This window comes from Emys orbicularis, chromosome 1 (genome assembly GCF_028017835.1).
Source record: "Emys orbicularis isolate rEmyOrb1 chromosome 1, rEmyOrb1.hap1, whole genome shotgun sequence".
NCBI classification, from domain to species: domain Eukaryota; kingdom Metazoa; phylum Chordata; order Testudines; family Emydidae; genus Emys; species Emys orbicularis.
The window spans coordinates 152,282,617-152,307,453 of NC_088683.1; the positions used below are offsets into that span (position 1 = coordinate 152,282,617).

Sequence of the window (24,837 nt, forward strand, 5' to 3'; positions counted from 1 at the left end):
TGCTGCTGCAGCCACTCATGGGCGTATCCAGTTTCCAGAAGTGTGGCTGAGGCTGGCGGGTGTTTCAGGAAGTAAGGGTGACATAGACACCTTCCTGGAGGTTCTTTCCAGATCACAGATTATGGTCACTGCTAAATACAGCAGGTTTACTTGGCATGATTACGGCCACTATCCCTTCAGTGGAGACATACATGTTCTGGAGACATAGACCCTCTCAGAAGGGTCAGCACAACCAGGGGCAGCTTCCACTGTGCAGCTCCTGTTTAATCCCTCTCCCCAGGGAGCTACTCAACCTGGTAACCAATCTTCTGTAAAAACCAGTAAATTAACAAACAAAACCTCTGGTTAGTGACAATAAGGCTACCTCAGGACCCACCCCAAATCCTTGGAAGCATGGAAATACCAAGTTAAGGGAAAGTCTCCAGCATTCCTTGTCACTGGCTGGAGGGCTGGATTGGGGAAGGTGGTGGCGGGGGCGGGGAGGGGGGAGGGGAGGAAGGGGATCACAGGATGCAGGAATCAGGGAGGGCTTCTGGCAGCAGGGGAGGTGGGTTGTGGGGAGAGGGCAGGCAGGGGGTGTTTGGGAAGGCCAGTAGTAGGGGTTATATTAGAGGGAGATGTTTGGTGCATCAGGCAAATAAAGTCAGATTTTGCAATGAAAACTCTAAAGTGATTTATTGAATTTGGAGCAGATACAGGAAACATTTGAGATAAAATCCAGGAGGTCAAATCAAGCATATGCACAAAATACATCTGTGTATACCTTACATTCAGTACATTCCCTGATGGAGTTGGGGCTGAGCCATCACTGTGGAGTGGGTGCTTGTCCTGCTCACTGTATCCCATCCACACCCTGATAAGATCCCTTCTTGGCAATGAGGCTGGGAGAAAGATGAAAGAACAAAGCATCGCACTGGAGGAAGGAAAGGTGAGTTGGATCCAAGCAAGCAAGGTGGGCTGCCAGATGGCTTATCACTGGCAGAGACTTCATTCACCCTTCTGCCTCAAGCATTGGAATAGTCATTCTTCAGCTGACTGCAAGAGAAAGAAATTAAACAGCATGAGCTCTGGTATTGTAGAGGTGAAATGCCCCCTACTCTATGCAGTGACCCCACTGAGCCTGCCAGTCTCCTGACCTCTGGCCAGACTGGAAGGCATAGAACACAGAATACTTTACATAGCTGGGGGGAAGTGCAATATTTATACAACGTTGATTAGGCATTTGTGTGACTTAATGCACTTCATTTCCAATGTGGCTGCACTGAACTCTTAAGGGAGTTACAGAGTGACTGTATTGCTTCATGTTTTGCACAGCTTGTTCTGTTTTCAGATGTAGTTGTACTGTTTTGTCTATTTCTAAGGGCTACTTTTGAATCATAAATAACTGTGCTACCTGCACTCACATAAAAACAGATGAAAGCAGAGCTACGTTTCTGTCACCCAGCACATAATCACCACTATGTTTCTTCCACTCAGCCCTCACTCCCACCTAAAATAACATTTACTAGGAACTTAGTAATATTTAATGACAAGTGATAAGAAGGCAAATAAAACCCTTAAAGTTCACTAGTGTACTCTGCATGTAAATCCATCATATGACAGCATCTCTTATGTTGTTGGCAACAGTTTTCCTATTATGGAGTTCAAGAGGTCTTGTTTCTGGCCACCTAAAGACTGAAGCAAGCAGTTCAATCTTGGCAATCCAGGCAGGCCTAGAAAGCTCACTGCTGCTTTTGCAAATGTGAAAGGTGCAACCATAATAGCAATCATCTTCCTCACAGAGCAGTCATTGTGCATAAGGAGGCATTTCCCTGGGCTTTCAGAAACATGGCCTTCCTCGACCGGACGTTCTACGGCCACCATTGGTCATCCCAGGACTGGAGAACAATGATACAGCCCCCACCACTCTCTGCTTATGGGTTTGGCCCAAAATAGCTTGTGGACACTGAGTGCTTTGTCCAGAGACTCTACACCACTCACTAGTACACGCCATCTCCTGGGCAGTTCAGGTATATTAGGTATATTCAGATATATCTACGGGGATCAACACACAACATGGCTCTCTGCTAGTAATGACTGCACAGCTGCCACTGTCTCTCCACAGCTGCTTCTGCTGCCTCAGAGCATATAATCATCAAATCCTAGGACATGCCAGCTCTTCACTCAGTGAGCAACTCTTGTTCTCATGAAAGCAGACAGCAAGCGAAGCAGCATGTGTTGGTTTACTTGGACATTGTTATAGGGATTCTGGGAATTTGTCTTCTCCTCCCACAATCCCTCTGGGCACCTGTGAGGCCTCCCAGAAGGCTATGGGCAATCACTCATAACATACTGCAGTTTGGAACAACACTAGGAATTCTGGGATGAATGCCCAGAAGAAATTGCTGCTAACACAAGCCAATGCAGTGCTAGTGTAGATTTGGGGTGTAACCGTAAAGCCACTAAACATGAGTGTGAATACTGTGAGACTGCACTGATTTGTGTTTACCACAACTGAGATAACTAACATGAATTAATTGCAACTGAGGGAACTACAGTCTAGACACAGCCTGAAGTGAAAGGCCCCATGTCCTATTCCCCCATCCCTGAGCTAGCAGCCAGTCCCATTCTCTTGAGGCCAGCATCTCTCCCTAGTCAGAGGGGCCTGGATTTGTACTTACCGTTGACACTGACATGTTCTCCTTTCAATCAAGTCTCGCCTGGCTCGTGCCATCTTTTCAGCCCGTCGCTGCCAGGAGAGAAAGGAGTGTGGCATGAACCCACATTTCTGTGTTTAAAGTTCTACCCTCCAAAGTGGCTGGTGGTTTCAAACCCTCTGCCTGCCATGACTGTACAGATTTTATCTGCCTCACTCCTCAGAGATTTAACTGGGATATGGCTATTTTAAGAGTCCCTTCCCCAGGGGTGGTGGTTCCTAGTTCCCTCCCACTTGCTCCTCTGAAGGGGGGAAACCTCAGAGACTCATCCTGACTGCAATGGAGGGACTTTCCTCCTTTGCTGTCTGCTGGGACTTGGGAACTCACCCTCCTCCGCTGCCGGGCAGTACAGATGAAAGTACATAGGCTTGCAAGGAGAAGCAGCACTATGCCGGCTCCAACTCCTGCCCCGATCAGCACATAGCTATTCCATTCAGCAGCCTTCACTGTGGAGAGAGAAGTGAGAGAATTGGAGAGACGGACATAGAGAGAGACACAGAGAGAGAGACAGCATGGGCCTTTGAATGGAGGAAGTGGTGGTGGTCTCCCTACCCACAGTGTAGTCAATGCTGGTCATCATGTTATTCTCCACCTTAAGGCTGCATCTCCACAGCCCCACAGTCTTGGTCTTCACCTTCACCTCACTGTGTCCTGACATATTTAATTTCTTCTCAGTCCCATTCACATGCTCCCAGAACAGCTGGGCATTAGGTGGGATAGGAGCCGAGAGCTTGCAGAGCAGGGTCACGTTAGCCCATTTGGAGAGCGGCCCAACAGGGTCAGCAGAGACTGTAAAGAGAACAAGAGGGGGACATGCAAATGAGGGGATGGAAACATCCTTTCCATAGGGTCTGAGATAGAGTCTCAGGGGTCTCCAGACGGTAGGCACCTTTTTGGGGGGACCTCCCATACTCCTGCCCCACTTCCTCTGTAGTGTCCATAGGGGCCACAACTTCCTCTCACCTGTCATCACCACCAGGTGGATGGCCTTCTCCACACGGCCACGGCTGACTGTGAACTGGCACTGATACCATCCAGCATCCTTGAACTGGACTCTGCGCAGTTTCACTTCCAGGTGATTGCTGGGTTTCCATGTAACCTGCATGTTGGCCATTTGCTTAGACAAGAGCAGCTCTTTAGAGGTGACATTGAAGTTAAACTTCTCCAGGTACTTGCTGCTTATCATCTCTTTCCACTCCAAGCCTCCCCTGACATACTCCAGCTCTCTTATCTGCAGCAGGTGAGTGCTCAGAGAGTAGGAGAAGGACACAGAAGAATTAACAGCTTTGTAGAGCGTCTCCTGGTTCAAATTATGAAAACCTGAATTCAGAGCAGAAAGAGGAGAACATACGGAAGTGTGGGGAGCAATAGTCTCATCATCAATTTTGCAACTTCACCATGGAGCAGGGAGGAGATAGTCCATCCCTCTGTCTAGCTCTAGGGAGACCCCATCTGGGTTATTGTGCTCAGTTCTGGAGGAGTTCAGAGAAGAGCCACAACAGTTCAGGAGGCCAGAAGGGTTGGGTTCTTGGGAGAGATTCAAAGGGCTAAATCCATCCAGCTAAGCAAAGCTACAACTGGGACAAGGAAATGAGAATCATCTGCATGAGTCTGAGATGCACAAATCCCTGGGGGAGGGGGACTGTTTAGGAGAACAAGGGGGAACAGGGTGAGACTGAGCCAAGGAACAGGAGCTCAGGAGCCAACCTCCAGTGCTGAGGGGTCTGTGAGCCTGGAGATCCTGAGAGGAAGGCCCTGGTGCTGCATTGATCAGGACACTGGGAACTAGGAAACCAGGTAATGAATTGTGACCTTTCCCTGGGCTTGTGTGTGAGGAGGAGATGGGATCTGTTTAGATTTATCCACCATCTTCTGCATTTTCTAGGCATCTGCAAAGATCTGAGACAGATCCATGCTTTTCTTACCTATCACCAGCACCTTATAGGGTATGTCCAGCTTAGCAGACAGGGATGTGATGTGGCACCTCCAGGTTCCACTGTCCTCAGCCTGGAGGTTGTGTATCTGCAGACTGAGTCCACCATTCTTCAATTCTCTTGACTGAGTGGCTGTCACTTTGTCCTTGCGGTTGTTGGACCAGGTGACGCTGGCACTTGAGGAACCTTGTATGCTCAGCGTGAGATTGTCACCCTGCAGGAGGTAGCCACTAGGAGAGCCTGTAACTGTGAAGAGAGAGAGAGCCCATCCAGTGAGTCCTGTCCTCCACCAGCTTCCTCCAGGGGAGGGGCTGGGACTGAAGGTGAGCATGGGGATCTCAGCAGAAGGGCAATCTGAGGAGGCAGGGCTAGCTGGAGGAAAGGGATCTGCGATAGCTCAAGCCAGAGGAGATGGACAAAGGACAAGGACCTCAGTAAAGTGTTGTCTCAAAGCTCCTTGCACTCTCATCTCGCTGTCCCGGATCACTCACCTTCAAACACCTGCAACTGGACCTTGAAAGTTCTGGAACCGACTACACAGAAGTACTTGCCAGCATCAGAGTGCTCCAGCTGTGACAGTATCAGGGAGAAGTTCCCCTTGTACATCTCCTGCTTATTTAATTCAGATCGACTGACCAATGGAGTTTTGCCTTTGGGGAGAGTAAAAAGGCTGTGGGTGAAAGCTGCTCCCCAGGAGGGGATTCTCTAGCCCTGTATGAGGGACAAGGGTGTGGTGAATTTGGAATTCTACCTCTCAAGAGGCGCGTCTGATGCTGGATCACAACTAGGTCATTGTATTTCCAGGTCACCCCATCACTGTGGGATTTGTCAATACAGGGCAGGATCACCTGTTCCCCAACAGCACCAAACACTGTTGTCTCTCCCTCAGCCATAATGGGGATCAGACCTGAAAGAGACCCCCCAAAATAATGGGGGGAAGGAACAGTCATTACAGTGGCAAAATTAATACCCCCTCTCCATCAAAATGGACCCCAAACCTCCTAATCCCCCACACTCTTTCCTGGGAGTCTACCCCATTTTTACTTGCTCTTTTTCTTCTTGCAGTCTTCCCAAAATCTCTAGTCTCCTCATTCCAACCACCTCAACTCTCGTCCATAAAATCTATCTATCTATCTATCTATCTATCTATCTATCTATCTATCTATCTATCTATCTATCTATCTAACAAACGGTGACAGATGTGGCATTTTCCTGCAATATCCATGAAAAACCTTACTGAATTAAGTGTACATATATCTGGATTAAGTTTAAATACATTGAATTAAATGCAAAGGTTATGTATTGTTGTGGGCTGGGATGTATGTAACCTCTCTAGGGGTGAGCTGTGATGTGAACCCTGGGAACTGTTATGAACTTCAAAGGACTGTATTGAACAATGTGCCAGACAAGAATGGACTTTTGGGGACAAACAGTGTCAAGTGGTTTGTCTGGGGACTCTCCAGGGGGAGGTGAATGTGAAAACCCAGCCTTATGGAGCTGTGCCCTGAGAAGGGGACCATTGTTTGCTGATCATCTGCCCCTGGAATCTCAAGATGAAAGGCCCAAGGTGTATAAAGAAGAGACTGACCTATTCATGGTTGTTCTGGGTCTGACTCTGGGACAGTTATGAACTTGTAACCACAGGGAAAACCCTGTGTGGGGTTTGAAGGACGGACTTCTACCAGAGCCCTTGTTAGAGGTGGGATGATCACTGCTAAATACTTTTTTTGTTTTTAGCATGTTTTCTCTGTATTGCTTTTGCCTTAGGAATAAATGTATTGGCTTAGAAAGACCTGTGTGGTAACTTCTAACTGCTAGCAATTACCCTGTTCATATCCTCTGGAGAGAAAGCACAGTGCAGACATTATCCTTGTAGGCAGTCCTTACTAGGGAATTCACAGTGTAGGTAGGGAACTGTACAGCCTGGGAATACCCCAGTCAGGAGGGAGAGAGACACGGGTCTTTGTCCAAGAGAGGAGATGGCTGGGGAGCTGAAAGCCTAAGTGGGTGTTGCCTAAATCCTAGTATGCTTGTGTTTGTCTCTATCTCTGTCTCTGACACTTTCTGTCCCACTCTGGAGTTACAGCCATCTCTGTCTTTGTCTTTCTCTCTGACCTTTCTTCCCACTCCTGCTGACCTTACTCTCCATTCTCCCCCTTGGATTTTCTCCCTTCATTTCTGTCTCCTGTGGCTCTCTCTTCTTTCAGTCCCATTTTTTTCCATTCCTGCACACCCTCCCTACATTGCCTTCTCTCTCTTTCCCTAGCTGACAGAGATTCTGTTCTGTTTTAAACATATATACAAACTTCTCCCTGGGCCTGTGTCTCCAGAAGGCTGCAGTATGGCCATCAAAAATCACGAGTCAGGCCACCAAAAATCAAGAGAACAAAAATCATGAGATTTTAAAAAATAAATAAATCAGTGACCAGTTCTTTTTCTTTGTTTTCTGTTTTGGTGTTTTCAGGCCACACTCGGGTCAGGATTTCAAGCTTTTCTCTAAACTGGAGAGGCAAAAACTCTTTTTTTCTAATTGAAAGCTGAGAGTCTTGTGCAATCGTTCTCCATTCCTGGAGCTGGGGTTTTAAGAAAAACACCACGTATGGCAAGAGCTCCAATCAAATCACAACAATTGGCAAAACTGAGTCTGTCACAGCAAATCCCTTCATAGGAAACATCACAGGGATTGGGGTGGGGTGCTGCAGGGGGCAGTATTTTCCCTCCTGCACTTTGTGGTGAGTGGTTGGGATCGGTGCTGTATTCGATGTGATAGTGCCCAAAGGTCAGGTCCCTTACAAACAATTCCACAGATTTGCAGGTTATTGGGAGCCCTGACCCACAGGACCAGGACTGGTCTTGGCACCCCTGCCCCAATATCATGACATCTTATCACTTCAGTCAGTGCAAAGTCTCCCTGCTGCAGCATTGCCAACACCATGCATTCAAAACTCCAAACTCAGACTCCCTTCCCCCGCAAATCATGAGATTGGCTTAAAAATTACGATTTAAAAAAAAAAAATAAACCACACTGGTTTGCACCTGCATTCTGATTTTTATAGGGAAGTTGCCCAGCCCCAATTTGTATGTTGTCATTTCAGGTTCAATATTCAAACTGAAACATACACACACAAGTGCAGGAGGTCTCCCGTTTGGCTGCTTGGGGGCAGAGCCCCCTTGCCTCTCCTACTCTTGATGGCAGAGAGCTGATCACTGACTATATAGGTTTGCACTCATCTAAAATTTTGCAGGACAGTCCTACATTTAGGAATCTGTCCTACCTCCTTGAGCCAGCCTGCAGCCTGTACCCCGAGCAGACAGACCCTTCGTACAAAAATACTCTGCAGTCTAGGGGACACCAAGGCCTCATACCTCTACACTATGGGAGAGGCAATTATTATCCCACCCACTTTATAGATAAGGTAATTTCTAGCAGAATTGAGAATAGAACCCAGGCCTCTAACATAGGAGACCCAAATATCAACCATCCTGCAAAACTGCCTTTCTTTAAATAATAATAATAAAAAAATCTGTCATACACCTATATGTCTGGCCAGCCTGTCTGTAAACACTAGACCATACTCCCCTCCTAGAGCTAGCTGCGGAATATCTGGGTAGTTCACTGGCAAAGTGGGTGTCACACAACCCTGTAGTAGTTGGTCCACATAAAGAATCATAGAAAATTAGGGTTGGAAGAGACCTCAGGAGGTCATCTAGTTCAACGCCCTTCTCAAAGCAGGACCATCCCCAACTAAATCATCCCAGCCAGGGCTTTGTCAAACTTGGCCTTAAAATCCTCTAAGATGGAGATTCTACCACCTCCCTAGGTAACCCATTCCAGTGCTTCACCAGCCTCCTAGTATAATAGTTTTTCCTAATATCCAACCTAGACCTCCCCCACTGCAACTTGAGACCACTGATTCTTGTTCTGTCATCTGCCACCACTGAGACCAGCCTAGCTCCATCCTCTTTGGAACCCCCCTTCAGGTAATTGAAGGCTACTATTAAATCCCCTCCACTCTTCTCTTCTGCAGATTAAATAAGCCCAGTTCCCTCAGCCTCTCCTCGTAAGCCATGCCCCAGCCCCCTAATCATTTTCGTTGCCCTCTGCTGGACTCTCTCCAATTTGTCCACATCCCTTCTGTAGTGGGGGCCCAAAACTGGATGCAATACTCCAGATGTGGCCTCACCAGTGCCAAATAGAGGGGAATAATCACTTCCCTCGATCTGCTGGCAATGCTCCTACTAATGCAGCCCAATATGCTGTTAGCATTTTTGGCAACAAGGGCACACTGTTGACTCAGATCCAGCTTCTCGTCCACTGTAATCCCCAGGTCCTTTTCTGCAGAACTGCCGCTTAGCAAGTCGGTCCCCAGCCTGTAGCGATGTATGGGATTCTTCCATCCTAAGTGCAGAACTCTGCACTTGTCCTTGTTGAACCTCATCAGATTTCTTTTGGCTCAATTCTCCAATTTGTCTAGGTCACTCTGGACCCTATCCCTACCCTACAGTGTATCTACCTCTCCCCCAAACTTAGTGTCATCCGCGAACTTGCTGAGGGTGCAATCCATCTCATCATCCAGATCATCAGTGAAGTTGTTGAATGAAACTGAGCCCAGGACCAACCCATGGGGCCTCCACTTGATACCGGCTGCCAACTAGACATCGAGCCATTGATCACTACTCATTGAGCCCAACGATCTAGCCAGCTTTCTATCCACCTTATAGTCCATTCATCCAATCCATACTTCTTTAACTTGCTGGCAAGAATACTGTGGGAGACCGTATCAAGAGCTTTGCTAAAGTCAAGATATAGCACTTTACGTTCACCGCTTTCCCCATATCCACAGAGCCAGTTATCTCATCATAGAAGGCAACCATGAATTGCCCTTGGTGAATCTATGTTGACTGTTCCTGATCACCTTCCTCTCCTACAAGTGCTTCAAAATGGATTCCTTGAGGACCTGCTCCATGATTTTTCCAGGGACTGAGGTGAGGCTGACTGGTCTGTAATTCCCCGGATTCTCCTTCTTCCCTTTTTTAAAGATGGGCACTACATTAGCTTTTTTCCAGTCATCCGGGACCTCCCCCGATCGCCATGAGTTTTCAAAGATGATGGCCAATGGCTCCGCAATCATATCCACCAACTCCTTTAGCACCCTCGGATGCAGCGCATCCGGCCCCATGGATTTGTGCTCATCCAGTTTTTCTAAATAGTCCCGAACCACTTCTTTCTCCACGGAGGGCTGGTCACCTCCTCCCCATACTGTGCTGCCCAGTCCAGCAGTCTGGGAGCTGACCTTGTTTGTGAAGACAGAGGCAAAAAAAGCATTGAGTACATTAGCTTTTTCCACATCCTCTGTCACTAGGTTGCCTCCCTCATTCAGTAAGGGGCCCACACTCAGGGCCGGCTCTGGCTTTTTTGCCGCCCCAGGAGCGCCGGGAGGAGGGCGGAGAGCCCGGCCGCGGCCCCGCTCTCCCTGACCGGCCGGAGTGCCGGGAGGAGGGCGGAGAGCCCGGCTGCGGCCCGGCTCTCCCCGGCCAGCCAGAGCGCCGGGGGAGGGCGGCCCCGCTCTCCCTGGCCGGCCGGAGCGCCAGGGGAGGGCGGCGAGCCCAGCTGGAGCCCCGCTCTCCCCGACCAGCTGGAGCGCTGGGGGGAGGGCGGCGAGCCCGGCAGCGGCCCCACTCTCCCCGACCGGCTGGAGCGCCGGGAGGAGGGCGGAGAGCCCGGCCGCGGTCCCGCTCTCCCCGGCCGGCTGGAGCACCGGGGGAGGGCGGCCCCACTCTTCCCGGCCGGCTGGAGCGCTGCGGGGAGGGCGGCGAGCCCGGCCGCGGCTCCGCTCTCCCCGGCGGCCGGAGCGCCGGGAGGAGGGCGGAGAGCCCGGCCGGGGCCCCACTCTCCCCGACCAGCCAGAGCGCCGGGAGGAGGGCGGAGAGCCCGGCCGCGGCCCTGCTCTCCCCGACCGGCCGGAGCGCCAGGAGGAAGGCGGAGAGCCTGGCCGTGGTCCCGCTCTCCCTGGCCAGCCGAAGCGCCAGGGGAGGGCAGCGAGCCCGCTGTGGCTCCGCTCTCCCCTGCTGAGTGCCGCCCCCTTCCAGGTGCCGCCCCAAGCACATGCTTGGTAGGCTGGTGCCTGGAGCCGGCCCTGCCCACACTTTCCTTGACTTTCCTTTAGCACAAGGAGATCTGTGCTGTGACTCTGAAAAGCCAAGGGTTCAAGTCCTGCTAAAAAATCCATGTGGAAAAAATACTCTGTGATCATGTTATGAAAGACTGTCTCATAACACATATGCAGACACGGGCTAGGTTCCATAGCTAGCATTAGTTCCAGCATCTCCTATTGTTTGACGTTAAACCTCCATGTTCTTGGATGTAATATTTGTCTTCCTATGGGACCCCCTCTACGCTAGCATTAATGGAGGGATGGATGCCTCAGGGCATTGCCAATGGGTTACAGAGATGGTCACCAGTCTGACTCCAGCGCAGCTCAGTGGAGACTGAAGGTTGTTTCCATCTAATGGATCTTCAGTGGTTAATTAAATCTTCACTGCAGAGTTAACCCAGGCTCTCACCCAGGTGCTGCTTCTAACCCCCCTTCTGTCCACTCACAAAACCCTCTCACTTGAGTTTAGTGGTGTTTTCAGCATGGGCTAATTGGCCTGGCTATGGGTACTGGCTAGTGCCCAAGTAAGCCACCCGCTTTGCAGGGAGGAGACAGGCTAAATCACTCAAGTATTTATAGACCTCCAGTGCCTTTCCACAATCCTCCCCTCTCCCCCACCGCCCCATGTCCTCCCACAATTCACTGGGAAAGAATTATGGAACAGCTCAGCTTACTGCAGCATAAAGAACCCTGGGATGTGCCCCCAGGAGTCCTAGAGACACACACGGGTAAATGCAGTGGCAGTGAGGTCACAGTCATACAGGTTATGGTTTTGAAGTATGGCTGCTCACACCCAGGCTAGGTTAACCCAGGTGCTCAAACATGGGTGCTGATCATCTGAGTTACCTGTGCAGGGAAGACACACCCTAAGAGGGGCCATCTTCCCTGGTGTGGTGATCCAGCCAGTGTGTTCTCCCTGGAGTTTGATATCGAATTCAATGTATTTTATGCTGTCCCTAGATTTCCAGTTCTCCTGGGGCTGCAGATTTCTGTATTATCACATGTAGCTGCATAGCGGTTGCCTCACTTTTACCTAATAAGGCCATCTTAGGCTTGTGGATTCAGTCCCATTGTCAGTAAATCGGAGATGGCAGCCATTTTGAAAAAGGGCAAAACTTGTTTAGTTTGAAGCAAGAAATCAGGAGATCGTAAAGAGATGAAAAATACCCAAGCTGCTGCACCACACCCTGCCCAGCCAGGGACTCACCGAGCTGCATCACAGAGAAGATAGCAAGGATGCTGTTTGCCATGACGGAGAATGGATCCATCCTCTTGGATTGTTCCTTCCCTCCGTGAACTGTGAGCTGGAAATATCGTCCAGGTAAAGGGATCCTAATGCAGAAAAACCCAAATGAACTATTAATAGTGGTTTATTTTCCACGTCTTGTTGCTCCATGGCTGGGACTATGTACTTGGTCAATGCCCCTGGTGTCTGCTGTGCTCCAGCACAGCTAGGTGGAAATTCTATCACAGAGTCAGGTGAATTCAATATGACAATGAAGAATCCAGCCAGTGTGTTCTCCCTGGAGTTTGATATCAAATTCAGTGTATTTTACACTGTCCCTAGATTTCCAGTTCTCCTGGGGCTGCAGGTTTCTGTATGATAACATGTAGCTGCTGCCTGTCGAAGTTGTGGGAGTGAGGGGTGCTGGAGGATTTTCAGTAGCACAGCAGCAGTTGGCCTTTCTGTGCCTGGAAAGGCACTTTGGGGTTCCTGCACCCAGGTGGCAGTTGAGGCCTTTGCCCCAGATAGGGGTTGCATCTCCTCTTTCCCTTCCTCTCTGAGAAGACAGGGGAAACTTTGAACTTGAATGGGCAGAGGGGAGGTTAGAGGGCCTGCAAAGGCAGAGCAAAAATCTGGCCTTAATTGCTTCTTTGTGATGGATACAGACAGCCTGGAAAGCTCTTTTTAAAGGGTTTTTTGGTTAGTTAGTTTGTTTTTGTTTTTTACCTTAGAAATCTCATGACTGTCAAGTCTGGTGTTCCCTGGAGGACTCATTGGGATTCTCAGAAATGTGGAGCAGGGAAGAAGGGGAGGAGTAGAAATAGTAGTAAAGAGAGTTTTTCTCCCAAGTGTTTACAGCATTTAAATTAAATAGGTGTTAACTGAAAATCATGGAAAGAAAACCCAAAGGACTATGGTCTGAGTAAAAAGTTGATAAATTTCACACCCTGGGCGATGTAATTAAGATGACCTAAGACCCAGTGTGGACACTGCTATGTTGATGGAAGAATTCTAGCTACTGTCTCTCAGGCAGGTCTACACTTAAAACACTGCTGTAGCACTTAAGTGAAGACTCTCCTATGCCGACGGAAGAGAGCTCTCCTATTGGCATAGTTAAAACTCCTCCCTGAGAAGAGGTAGCTATGTCGGCGGGAGAAGCTCTCCCGTCAATATAGTGCTGTTTACACCAGGGTTAAAGTTGGTATAATTACATTGCTCAGGGGTGTGGATTTTCCACACCTGTGAGCGACATAGTTATACCTACATAGGTCTGTAGTTTAGGCCTGGCCTTAGAGAGGTGGATTAACTACACCTGTGAAAGAACTACATCGCTGTAGTAAATGTCTGCACTACAGTGAGGCAGCTGTTGCTCTGTAGCTGTGCTGCAGTAGCATATCTGGTGCAGACCTACCCTGAGTGTAAGAGCTAGAAAAATATGTAGGGTCCTATTCTCCCCCGTGCTTGACCGTAGTGCAGGGAAGTGGCCATTGGAACCAGTTGTGGCTCCCTGATCCATGGCTGCCTTGCAGCAGTTACTCTAACTTCTACTGCTGGCTCTACCATTTCCTCTCCCACTCTCAACATGCATCAATCTGTCACCAAAATGCCCCCTCCCCCATCTTCACTGCCTCCGTCAGCTTTCCATTGGCAGATTCTCTGGGTGTAGGGAAAATTGCCCTGTGGGACTCTGTGGCCTGTTTAAGTTCATCATGCACTGCTTTACACAGTGCAAAATGAACTTTGTGGGCCAGAGAATCTGGCCCTTATTTTTATAAATGAACGTTCACATTCTGGAGCAAGGGGTGGACTCTATGTAAGACACACTCCATGGCTGCAGAATCACAAAATACAGAAAGGGCCACAGGTGATATAGATGGATCCCGAGAAAGGGGAGGAATGGTACAGGGGCAGCAGAGCTAGGAAGAGGGACAGGTTCAGTTATACACTGCGGTGGGCGGGGGGGGGGGGCTCCCCTCTTCCTGGCCCTGCTTCCTCTGTTACCATCCTTCCTCATTCTCTGGATCTATCTTTCTCACCTGCAGCCCTTGTGTTTTGTGATTCTACAGCCATGGAATGTGGGGGTTGCAAGTCACGGGAGAAAGGAGGGACAGACATGGCTAGGAGAGCAAAGTCCCCCTTGGGTATTCCTGGAATGGTGCAGGTTTGCAGGAAACAGGAGGGATGGGGATGGAGAACAAAGTCACCCATGTAACCACAGGACAGTGGGGGGAAGCAGGACTTGGGAAGAACAGAAGGGGCCAGAGAGCAAAGCCCCCTGTGTTTCCCTAACACAAACCCCATACCTCAGGTGGCTTCAGAGATGGTGTTGGGGCCACCATGCTCTGGTATCAGACCTCTCCCTACCCTCCCTCTGGCTCCTTTCATGCCCCCTCACCATTTCCTTCTCTTCTAGCTTCCTCAGCTCCACGAAGCAGGATATCTGTAACCCCTTTAGCGCACTGCAGTGGTCGTGGTTAGGGCCGGATACAGAGCAGGAAGAGGAGCTCCGGGGACAGAAGGTAAGGGGGTGGCAGGTAAGTTGAGTTGTTCCTGTTTCTAAATTTAAGCTCTGTTGAATTTCCTCTTCAAGGCAAGAAGCTTGGCTGCCTGGGGTTGGGGTGGGGAAGGGGCATTACAGTCCCACTATTGCCAATCCCAAGCATTGCAAAAATCATGAGATTGGATTAAAGATCATGAGATTTTAAAAAATACTAAATGTTGGTTTCTTTTTATTTGTCTTCTGGTTTGTGGGCCTTTATGGCTCCCATTGTCAAGTGTTTCTCTCCAGCCATGAGGGCTAGAAACTTACTCCAGGAGCTGAAGCTTTAAGACAAACACCGACTATCATGAGACTCACGATAAAGTCATGAAAATTGGTAACACTGTTAAGTCCCAGGAGCTCTCCTGTCTCAGATAGAGATCAGGCCTCCTTATGCAGCTAGTATGTTTTCTGCTTTTTTATATCTGTAGCAGGAGGGGCGGGGAAGGTCTGAGGCAGAAGCCCTGCAGTGCAGGTAGGAGAGAGACAGACACAGGAGGACAGATTAGCTCAGGGGTCGGCAACCTTTCAGAAGTGGTGTGCCGAGTCTTCATTTATTCACTCTAATGTAAGGTTTTGCATGCCACTAATACATTTTAACATTTCTAGAAGGTTTCTTTCTAAGTCTATAATATATAACTAAACTATTGTTGTATGTAAAGTAAATAAGGTTTTTTAAATGTTTAAGAAGCTTCATTTAAAATTAAATTAAAATGCAGAGCCCCCCAGACCGGTGGCCAGGACCCGGGCAGTGTGAGTGCCACTGAAAATCAGCTTGCGTGCCGCCTTCGGCACGTGTGCCATAGGTTGCCTACCCCTGGAGTCTCTGCACTTAAAAAGCTACAGCAGCCAGGGCTGGATTAACCTTTTGTGGGCCTGGAGCCAAACATATCTGTGGGCCCCCATGGAGGCAATGGAGCATGGCGCGGGGCGGGGGAGGGTCGGTCCCCAGAGCGAGGGGCCGGCTAGGGACATGGCATGGCAGGGGTGGCACCGCTTCACCCAGCCCAGTGCGAGGGCACTATTTACAAACCGGCAGTTGCCAGACCCACAATGGCCCACCCGGTCCTATGAAGCCAGCATGCCTCTTCCCCTCAGGGGTGGGACCAGGCCGCATCACACATCCCCCCGCCAACCCGCCCAACACCGGAACACCCCCGATTCCCTGTTCCCTGTGCCCCCCTGCCCACAGCCTTACCATAACTGCCCAGCACCCCACACAGAACCTCCACTCCCTAGTGCCCCAACACACAAAGATCATCTCCGCCCCCTCACAGCCCAGCACTCCCCCCTGGGCACCCCAGAGACCCACTCCCCCACGCCCTGCCTCCTGGACGCACTCACCAGCCCTCTGGGAGGCAACTGCGTCTGCCTGGCTGAGCCGGCAGTGCAGCCAGGGCTGGTCCTGGGGTGGGGAATCGCTCCGGCCCCTCAGGAGTGGTGTAATCAGCCAGGCCAGGGCCTGCCCTGGCCAGGCTCCCTCAGGACCCACTTGCCTGGAGAGACCCAGCCAAGCCCCCCACACTGTCCCCCTCCACCACCTGGCTGAGACTGGCCAGGCTTCTGCGCCAGTCCCAGGCGGTTCAGCTCCGGGGAGACAGGCGGGGCCCAACAGGTGGTGGGAAAAAGAAACTACCCGGAGCCTGAGGTGCACTGGGGTCCAGCCAGGAGGCAGAGAGAAGCTGGCAGGTGGGGCCAGGGAGTGGAGAGGAGCCCTTGGCCGGCCAGCAGGCAGGCTGAGAGAGCAAGTGGTGAGCAGGGCGAGGAGGGAGGGGGAGTTGGCAGGGTCTCAGGGCACAGTGCAAGCAGAGCAGGCCAGGGCCCCTTCTGAGCATGGCGCCATTGTAAACCCGGCACTGACAGCGGCACAGTTGCACCACTTTAGTACTTCAGTGTAGACACTGCTTACGCCAGTGGGAGGTGTTCTCTTGTCAGTGTAGGTAATCCACCTCCCCAAGAGGCAGTAGCTAGGTTGATGGAAGAATTCTTCTGTTGACCTAACACTGTCTACTCAAGGACTTAGGTCAGCTTAACTACGCCACTTGGGGGTGTGGATTTTTTATACCCCTGAGTGATGTAGTTATGCCAACTTAATTTTCTAGCGCAGACTGGGCCTTAGAGGTAATATTACTTTCTTTACTCAGATAAAGTTCCTTGTTCAGTGTTAGATGAAAGCAACTTTTTCTGTGATTCTTTACCATTGGCACATGCAGTGGCATCAAAAGCAGTCTGGTTTTGAATCAACATAAATAAGAGGAAAAATAAATGCCAAAGTTCAGCCTGCCTCAAAGACTTTTAGTTTGCCAAGTACATGAAGTAGCCTGAGTAGAAGGAGCACTTCACAGAGAGTAGGGCACCACAGGTCAGCTCATTAATTGATGCACTGTGGAGTGAAGCTGAAAATACTTGGAAATCATTTGCTTTCACAGAGAAAGAGTGTGAGAATAGCAATTTACATTATTAAAAGAAAATGAGCTGAGTATTAATTCCAAAAGGGGTGTCATACACAAATAGGGATTCTTATACCGGAAGGTGTGGAGGCCTGGAGAAAGTGTGGACTTTTTTTTTATAAGGGCCCTATCTGAACTAGCAGAGCATTGCGACTTTGGTATCAATAAGGCAGACCATACAAGAGATCATCTAATAGCTGGAACTCAAAAGAAGGGACTTTCCAGAAAATAACAATTGACGTCCGGAACAGGAGGTGCAACAGTCACACCAGCAGTCTGTGCTAGTGAAAATGAAAGACACTTCGCAAGAAAGCAATCAGAGCTTGATACAAGAAGTAAACAAGGGGAAATTCCCATGGTGAAAAGGGAAGCATCATAAAAATATGCCTCCAAAGTGCATAGTTGTGGGAAACAAAAATGGCAGGTGTGGCAAGAGAGAACACAGGCCAGATTAAGTCTGTCCAACCAGTGGAAACGTGCAGAAAATGTAAGAAAAAACTGCACTGGGAATATGTTTGCTGAAGCAAAGGAATCTGGCAAGGGTGAGTGCTGCTTATTTCCTCAGATCTGCCTCCAAAGACAGCATTTGTGAACAGACATGGACTGTTAGTTTCAAGATTTGCAAGCCTATGGTTTAATCTAAAATTGATTCAGGGTCAAAGGTGACTTTTAAGGAGAAGAACCCTTGCCCTAAACTGGAGAAGCCCATAGTTGTGCTCAATAGCCCATGGGATAAATACATTGTCTGGGTCAGTTCAAAGCCCATACTAGCTACAGAAGCAAAGAGTATATGTTTGACATGCCTCTCATTAATGGCGACACCCCAAGTAACTTCCTTGACCAAGCAGAGCCATTAAAATGAACCTTATAAATAGCATAGAGGAATATGGGACAGTAGTTGGCAAAAGTGGCCTTTTAGAGGGGAACCAGTGGCTATTCTACTGAGAGTGTACTCTGTGCCGGAGGGGGACAATCCTGCTGCTTCTGAAAGCGAAGGCAGAACTGAACAGGATGGTGAGAATGGCATAACGGAACATATTACTGAACTGACATGTATGGCATGCTGCTGTGATTCCAGTGATCAATAAAACCTGTGTCTGCGTAGACCTGTGGAGGCTCCATGAGGCACTAAGGAGGGAAAGGTATTTTTTTTTTACCATGGAAGATATAGTATGTGCCAAGAGCTGCTCAGTGCGGAAGCAGAGGAGGTGGGAACAATAAGAGCTTTTTTTCCATAGATTTTTAAGCCCAGAAGGGATCATTAGCTCCTCTAGTCCGACCTCCTGTACATCACAGGTCTTTAAATTTCACCATTATCCCTGTATTGGACCCAGTAACTTGTGGTTGGCTAAAGTCTATCGTCCAGAAAGGCATCCAACCTTGATTTGAAAACATCAAGAGATGGAGAATCCACCACTCCCTGGATAGTTTGTTCCAATCTGTGCCTTATTTCTAATTTGAATTTGCTTAGATGTACACTGCAAGCATTGGTTCTTGTTCTGGCTGTCTCTGCTAGATTAAAAAGCTATTTAGTATCTGGCATTTTCTCCTCATGAAGGTAATTATACACTATAGTCAAGTCTCCTCTCATGGCTGGTCTACACTAGAAAAGTTGATCGACCCAGTTACATCACTCAGGGGGGTAAAAAATCAACATCCCTGAGCAACTTATAGTTAAGTCAAACTAAGGGCCTGTCTACACTTGCCATTTAAAGCGGAAAAAGTCCCTTTTTTGCACAAAAACTGTGGAAGTGTCTACACTTGCCAATGACTTTTTGCGGTGAAACTCAGAAGTTTCATTGTAAAAAGAAAACCACCTCCACGGGAGGCGTACATCTCTTACCGATGATGCTTTTGTGGTGATGTGCAAGTGAAGACACATTCTTCCTGTTTACACAGCTTTTAGCCTCCTGAGGATATCCCACAATGCCTAAGTGACCACTCTGGCTAGCAGCTCTGCTGCTCTGATGCCAGGTAAACAGACATCCACCCCTCCCCCTGTAAAACCCTGGGAACTTTGAAACTCCCCTTCCTATTTTCCTGGCAAGTGCTCACTTATCATCTGGCCAGGTGACAACATCTGCTCCACGGAGCAAAGGATCCCCTGCTTGGAGCAAAGCTGAGCTTCTGGAGCTGATCAGTATTTGGGGAGAGGAGGCTGTGCAGGGACCCAGGATGCCCTGCGATGACAACCCCCCCCCCCCTTCCCACAAGACCCATCATCAAAATGGAGAGAGCTGCCATGTGGGCTAGCTGCCCTCAGTGCGCTGCTCTCATCCGCGATGGAAGTGCTGCAAATGTAAACACCCTCTAACGCCTGTGGAAGTAAGTGAGTACACATACCAGTGCTTTTCTTTCGCCGGTTCACTATCAACGTTGAAACTGACAGTGCAAAAACTCTGCAAGTAAAGACAGCCTAAATCCTTGTGTAGACAGCACTAGGTTACCGGAAGAATTCTTCCATCAATCTAGCTATTGCCTCTTGGGGAGGTGCAGTGACTGGAGAACTCCTCCCATCACTGTAGCATCTACACCAGGGGTCGGCAACCTTTCAGAAGTGGTGTGCCGAGTCTTCATTTATTCACTCTAATTTAAGGTTTCGCGTGCCGGTAATACATTTTAACATTTTTAGAAGGTCTCTTTCTATAAGTCTATAATATATAACTAAACTATTGTTGTATGTAAAGTAAATAAGGTTTTTAAAATGTTTAAGAAGCTTTATTTAAAATTAAATTAAAATGCAGAGCCCCCGGACCGGTGGCCAGGACCTGGGCAGTGTGAGTGCCACGGAAAATCAGCTCGCGTGTCGAAGCCTACCCCTGGTCTATACTAGGCACTAGAGCAGCACATCTGCAGCTATGCCACTGTAGTGTAGACACCTACTACAGCGACAGAAGGAGGTTTTCTGTCACTGTAGTACATCCACCTCTCCAAGAGGCAGTAGCTCGGTTGACAGAATACTTCTTCTGTTGTCCTACCTGTGTCGGAGGTTTGGGCAACCTAACTACACTGTAGAGGGTGTAAAACTTTTCACAGCCCTGAGCAATGTAGCTAGATCAACCTAAGTTTTAGGTGTAGACCAGGCCTGAGATAGGCCTGTTTGCCCCTAATCTGTTACTGAAGAGGCCCAAGGCTGCATCTGGAGTAAATGACGCCAGTGAGTAGTGTGACACTGTATGGAATATGTGGGATACTTTATGATATTGTTGACACCAATATAATAAAATTGCAAGGAATCTGACCAGATATGCTGGGTGAGATATCTGCGAAAAAGTTACATTTTGCCAAATATGATAATCTTGTTTATATGTTTGTATCATCTTTGTATCATGAACTATAGATATGTACGGTATATCTGTATTTCCAAACCTATGCTGTGTTTCTGGGTGACACCCCCCAGACAGATTGGCATCAGCACTGCCTAGCCTGTTTGATGGCCCATCAAGGGCCATCAACTGTACAATGAACCCATTAAAAGAAGCCAGGGAAGACACCTTCTGAGTCATCAAGGCATGTGGTATGCTTGTGGACAGAGAACTCTTAAGGCTTCCATGCCAAGTGCTATGAAGCTTGTGTTTGGGACACAGGAAGTACAAGCCACACGGCAAAAGACTATAAAAGGCAGCTGCATCATCTCCATTTTGTCTCTTCAATCCTGCTTCTTACCTCTGGAGTGTCTTTTCTACAAACTGAAGCTCTGAACAAAGGACTGAATGATCCATCCAAGCTGTGGATGTACTCCAGAGGGACTTTTAAGCCAGCAAACTCACCAATATTGCTAAGATCCTGATATATGGACTTTGATAGTCTCTGTATGTATTTGATTGCTTTACCATTTAAAAACTCTCTTCTTGTTCTTTCTTTTTTCTTTATAATAAACCTTTAGTTTTAGATGCTAAAAAATTGGCTGGCAGTGTGGTATTTTGGGTAAGATCCAAACTAATATTTACCTGGCAATGTGTCTGGCCCTTTGGGGTTCAGACGAACATTTTGTATAGTGAGCCAAGTTTTTTAAATAACTCCTCACCTTACTGGACGTAGGTGCTGATTGGGAGCCAGGGAAATGGAATGCAATAAAGGGGGCTCTGTGATTTCTTTTTTTAGCTTCTTGATAATCAGTGTGGGATATCAGAATCACAGTTTGTGACTGGTTGGGGAGTTTAACTTCAGTGTTACTCATCAGTCTTGGGAATATTTGCTCTCCCTTTTGCAGCCTGCTTTGACCTTGGTATTTCCAGTGAGGGCTGCCACAGGAGCACTGAGTCACAAGGAGCTGGCAGTCTCTGTCCATTCATACATAATTTTTTTCATAGATTCACAGATTTCAAGGCCAGAAGGGACCACTGTGATCATCTAGACTGATCTCTTGTAGAATATAGGCCATAAAACGTCTCCAGAATAATTCCAAGAGCATAGCTTTTAGCAAAACACCCAATCTTAATTTAAAATTGTCAGTGATGGAAAATTCACCGTGACTCTTGGTAAACTGTTTCAATAGTTAGTAACCCTTACTGATACAATTTATGCCTTATTTCCTGTCTGAATTTGTCTAGCTTCAACTTCCAACCCCTGAATCATGTTATATTTTTGTCTGTTAGACTGAAAAGCCCATTATTAAATATTTTCCTATGCACATACTTATCGACTGATATCAGATCACCCCATAACCTTCTCTTTGTTAAATTAAACAGATTGAGCTCTTTGAATCTATCACTACAAGGCATGGTTTCTAATCCATAAATCATTCTCATGCCTCTTTTCTGAACTTCTCCAGTTTATTAACATCCTTTTTGAATTGTAGGCACCAGAACTGAACAAAATATTCCAGCAGTGGTCACATGAGTGCCGAATGTAGAGGTAAAATGACCTCTCTGCTCATACTCGAGAGTCCCCTGTTTACACATCCCAGGATGGCATTAGCTCTTTTGGTCAGAGTCACACTGGGAGCTCGTGTTCAGCTGATTATCCACCAAATCTTTTTCAGAGACACTGATTCCCAGGATAGCGTAAGTGAGGCCTATAGTCTTTGTTCCAAGATGTATACATTTACATTTAGCCATAGTAAAATGCCTAGTGTTAGCTTGCACCCAGTTTACCACTATGAATCAGTGACCTGTCCTCTTCATTATTTACCATTCCCCAAATTTTTATGTCATCTGCAACCCTTATCAGAGATGATTTTTTGTTTTCTGCCAGGTAATTGATAAAAATATTAAATAGCATCGGGCAAAGAACCAATCCATGCAGAACCCGCCTGGTAACACACCTACTCAGTGATGATTCCCCATTTAAAATTACATTTTGAGACCTATCAGCCAGTTTTAAATCCATTTAATGTGTGCCATGTAATTTTATATCATTCTGTTTTTTTAATCAAAATGTCACGTGGTACCAAGTCAAATGCCTTACAAAAATCTAAGAATATTATGCCTGCACTATTACCTTTATCACCCAAATTTGTAATCTCATAAAAATATAGCAAATTAGTTTGATAGGATCTATTTTCCATAAACATATGTTGATGTGCATTAATTACATTACCTCTTTTAATTCTTAATTATTTGAGTCTTATATTAGCCATGTAAGGCTGACAGGCCTATTATTATCTGGGTCATCCTGTTTACCCTTTTTAAAAATTGGCACACCATTAATTTTCTTCCAGTCTTCTGGAACTTCCCCAGTGCTCCAAGATTTATGGAAAAATCTACATTAACGGTCCAGCAAGCTCTTCACCAGCTCTTTTAACTGGATGCAAATTATCTGGACCTGCTGAGCTAAAAATGTCTAACTTTAGTAGCTTCTATTTAACATCGTCCAGAGATAGTAATGGAAAGGAAAGAGTATTATCATCACCATAGGATGAGACTATATCATCTGTTTTTCCTCAAATATAGAACAAAAATATTTATTGAACACATATGCCTTTTCTGCATTATTATTGATAATTCTACCATTTCCATCTAGTAACGGACCAGCATGATTGTCACGATTCTTTTTGTCCTAATATTTTTGAAAATCTCCTTCTTATTATCCTTAACTCTGTCAGCCATAGAGTTCGCCTTGCATCCCTTTGCTTTCCTTATCAATTTTCTACAATTCCTAACTGCTGATTTATATTAATTACTATCAAATTCCTCTTTCTTCCATTTGTTATATATTATTTATTTGCCACTGAGTGGCACAGATGATTCACTCTAAGATTCACCAGGAAATAAAGTCAAAGTCTAGTTGCGGTATATCCAGTACTGATGAAGGGGTGGATCAGCAGCCCCAACCCACACAATTAAGGTTGCATTTCCAGCCCCCGATCGAGTGTTCCTGATCTTCCTCTGGAATCTCCCTCCCGTGGGCAGTAGGGAGTTCAGTCTCTGTGGCCCATTCAGTCCTTTGCCTCTGTGCCAGTTGGAAACTACTCAGTGCCAATTCCTCAGCTGACTTTTCACATGAGGGCACTTGTCCCACTGGGAATTAGAGAGAGAGAGAGAGAGGGAGGACCTCGCCCCCAAAACTCATTCCAAATGTGCCCGTTGAAGGGGCTTCACAATCAAGGGAATAACTTTCATTCACTGTCATCCTGGGTTGGACTGGAACCAGTGTTGAGAGGTACAAGGCACCATGTACCAGGCCTGATCCTCCTGAGCCAGCCAGTCACCCTCAGCTAGGGGCTTGATTGGAATGGGTGACATTTATGAAATGAATTGTGTGTAACAGGCCCATTCCTATAGGACAGGTGCCCTCATCATTCTATCATGGGGGGAAGCAGTAGATGTGATATATCTTGACTTTAGTAAGACGTTTGATACTGTCTTGCATGACCTTCTCATAAACAAACCTAGATGGAGCTACTATAAGGTGGGGGCATAACTGGTTGGAAACCATTCCCAGAGAGTAGTTATCAGTGGTTCACAGTCATGCTGGACAGGTATAACGAGTGGGGTCCCGCAGGGATTGGTTCTGGATCCGGTTCTGTTCAATATCAGTGATTTAGATAAAGGCATAAAGAGTACACTTATAAAGTTTGCGGATGATACCAAGCTCAGAAGGGTTGCAAGTGCTTTGGAGGATAGGATTAAAATTCAAAATGATCTGGACAAACTGGAGAAATGGTCTGAAGTAAATAGGATGAAATTCAATAAGGACAAATGCAAAGTACTCTGCTTAGGAAGGAACAATCAGTTGCACACATGCAAAATGGGAACTGACTGCCTAGGAAGGAGTATTGTGGAAAAGAATCTGGGGGTTACAGTGGATCACAAGCTAAATATGAGTCAACAGTCTAACACTGTTGCAAAACAAGCAAACATTAGGCCTCAGCTGGAGTATTATGTCCAGTTCTGGGCACCACATTTCAGGAAACATGTGAACAAACTGGAGATAGTCCAAAGAGCAACAAAAATGATTAAAGGTCTAGAAAACATGACCTATGAGGGAAGATTGAAAAAACTGGGTTTGTTTAGTCTGGAGAAGAGAAGACTTGGGGGGGGGGGGGACATGATAAGAATTTTAAAGTACATAAAATATTGTTACAAGGAGGGGGGAAGTAAATTGTCCTGAGGATAGGACAAGAAGCAATGGGCTTAGATTGCAGCAAGGGTAGTTAAGCACGGGAATAAATTGCCTATGGAGGTTGTGGAATCTCTATCACTGGAGATTTTTAAGAGCAGGTTAGACAAACACCTGTCAGGGATGGTCTAGATAATACTGAGTCCTGCCATGAGTTCAGGGGACTGGAGTAGATGACCTCTCAAGATCCCTTCCAATCCTATGATTCTATGAGCACTGTTGGGTCTAACTGGCCACTTGATGGCAGCCTCAGCAGAGAAACCATGGACTGAATA

General features: G+C 47.5%; 1 protein-coding gene across 1 annotated transcript; it reads right to left on the minus strand.

Moving 5' to 3' along the window:
* Positions 1-662: 662 nt before the first annotated feature.
* CD4 (CD4 molecule) lies at positions 663-12,064 on the minus strand. Its single transcript, XM_065423194.1, has 9 exons — positions 11,993-12,064; positions 5,382-5,537; positions 5,122-5,280; positions 4,622-4,876; positions 3,660-4,016; positions 3,249-3,485; positions 3,024-3,142; positions 2,661-2,728; positions 663-1,035 (listed from the first exon to the last, which is right to left on the minus strand). Exons 1-9 carry the CDS (start codon positions 12,051-12,053, stop codon positions 1,005-1,007), a joined length of 1,443 nt encoding a protein of 480 aa, XP_065279266.1. The 5' UTR covers positions 12,054-12,064; the 3' UTR covers positions 663-1,004.
* Positions 12,065-24,837: the final 12,773 nt, after the last annotated feature.

What these genes read in the sequence shown, in the direction of transcription:
- CD4 (XM_065423194.1), bottom strand. Translation starts at nt 12,053, where the DNA reads ATGGATCCATTCTCCGTCATGGCAAACAGCATCCTTGCTATCTTCTCT. An exon ending in CTTCTCTGTGATGCAGCTCG is followed by an intron (nt 5,538 to 11,992) that starts GTGAGTCCCTGG and finishes GGTCTCTTTCAG; the next exon opens with GTCTGATCCCCATTATGGCT. An exon ending in TCAGACGCGCCTCTTGAGAG is followed by an intron (nt 5,281 to 5,381) that starts GTAGAATTCCAA and finishes CTCTCCCCAAAG; the next exon opens with GCAAAACTCCATTGGTCAGT.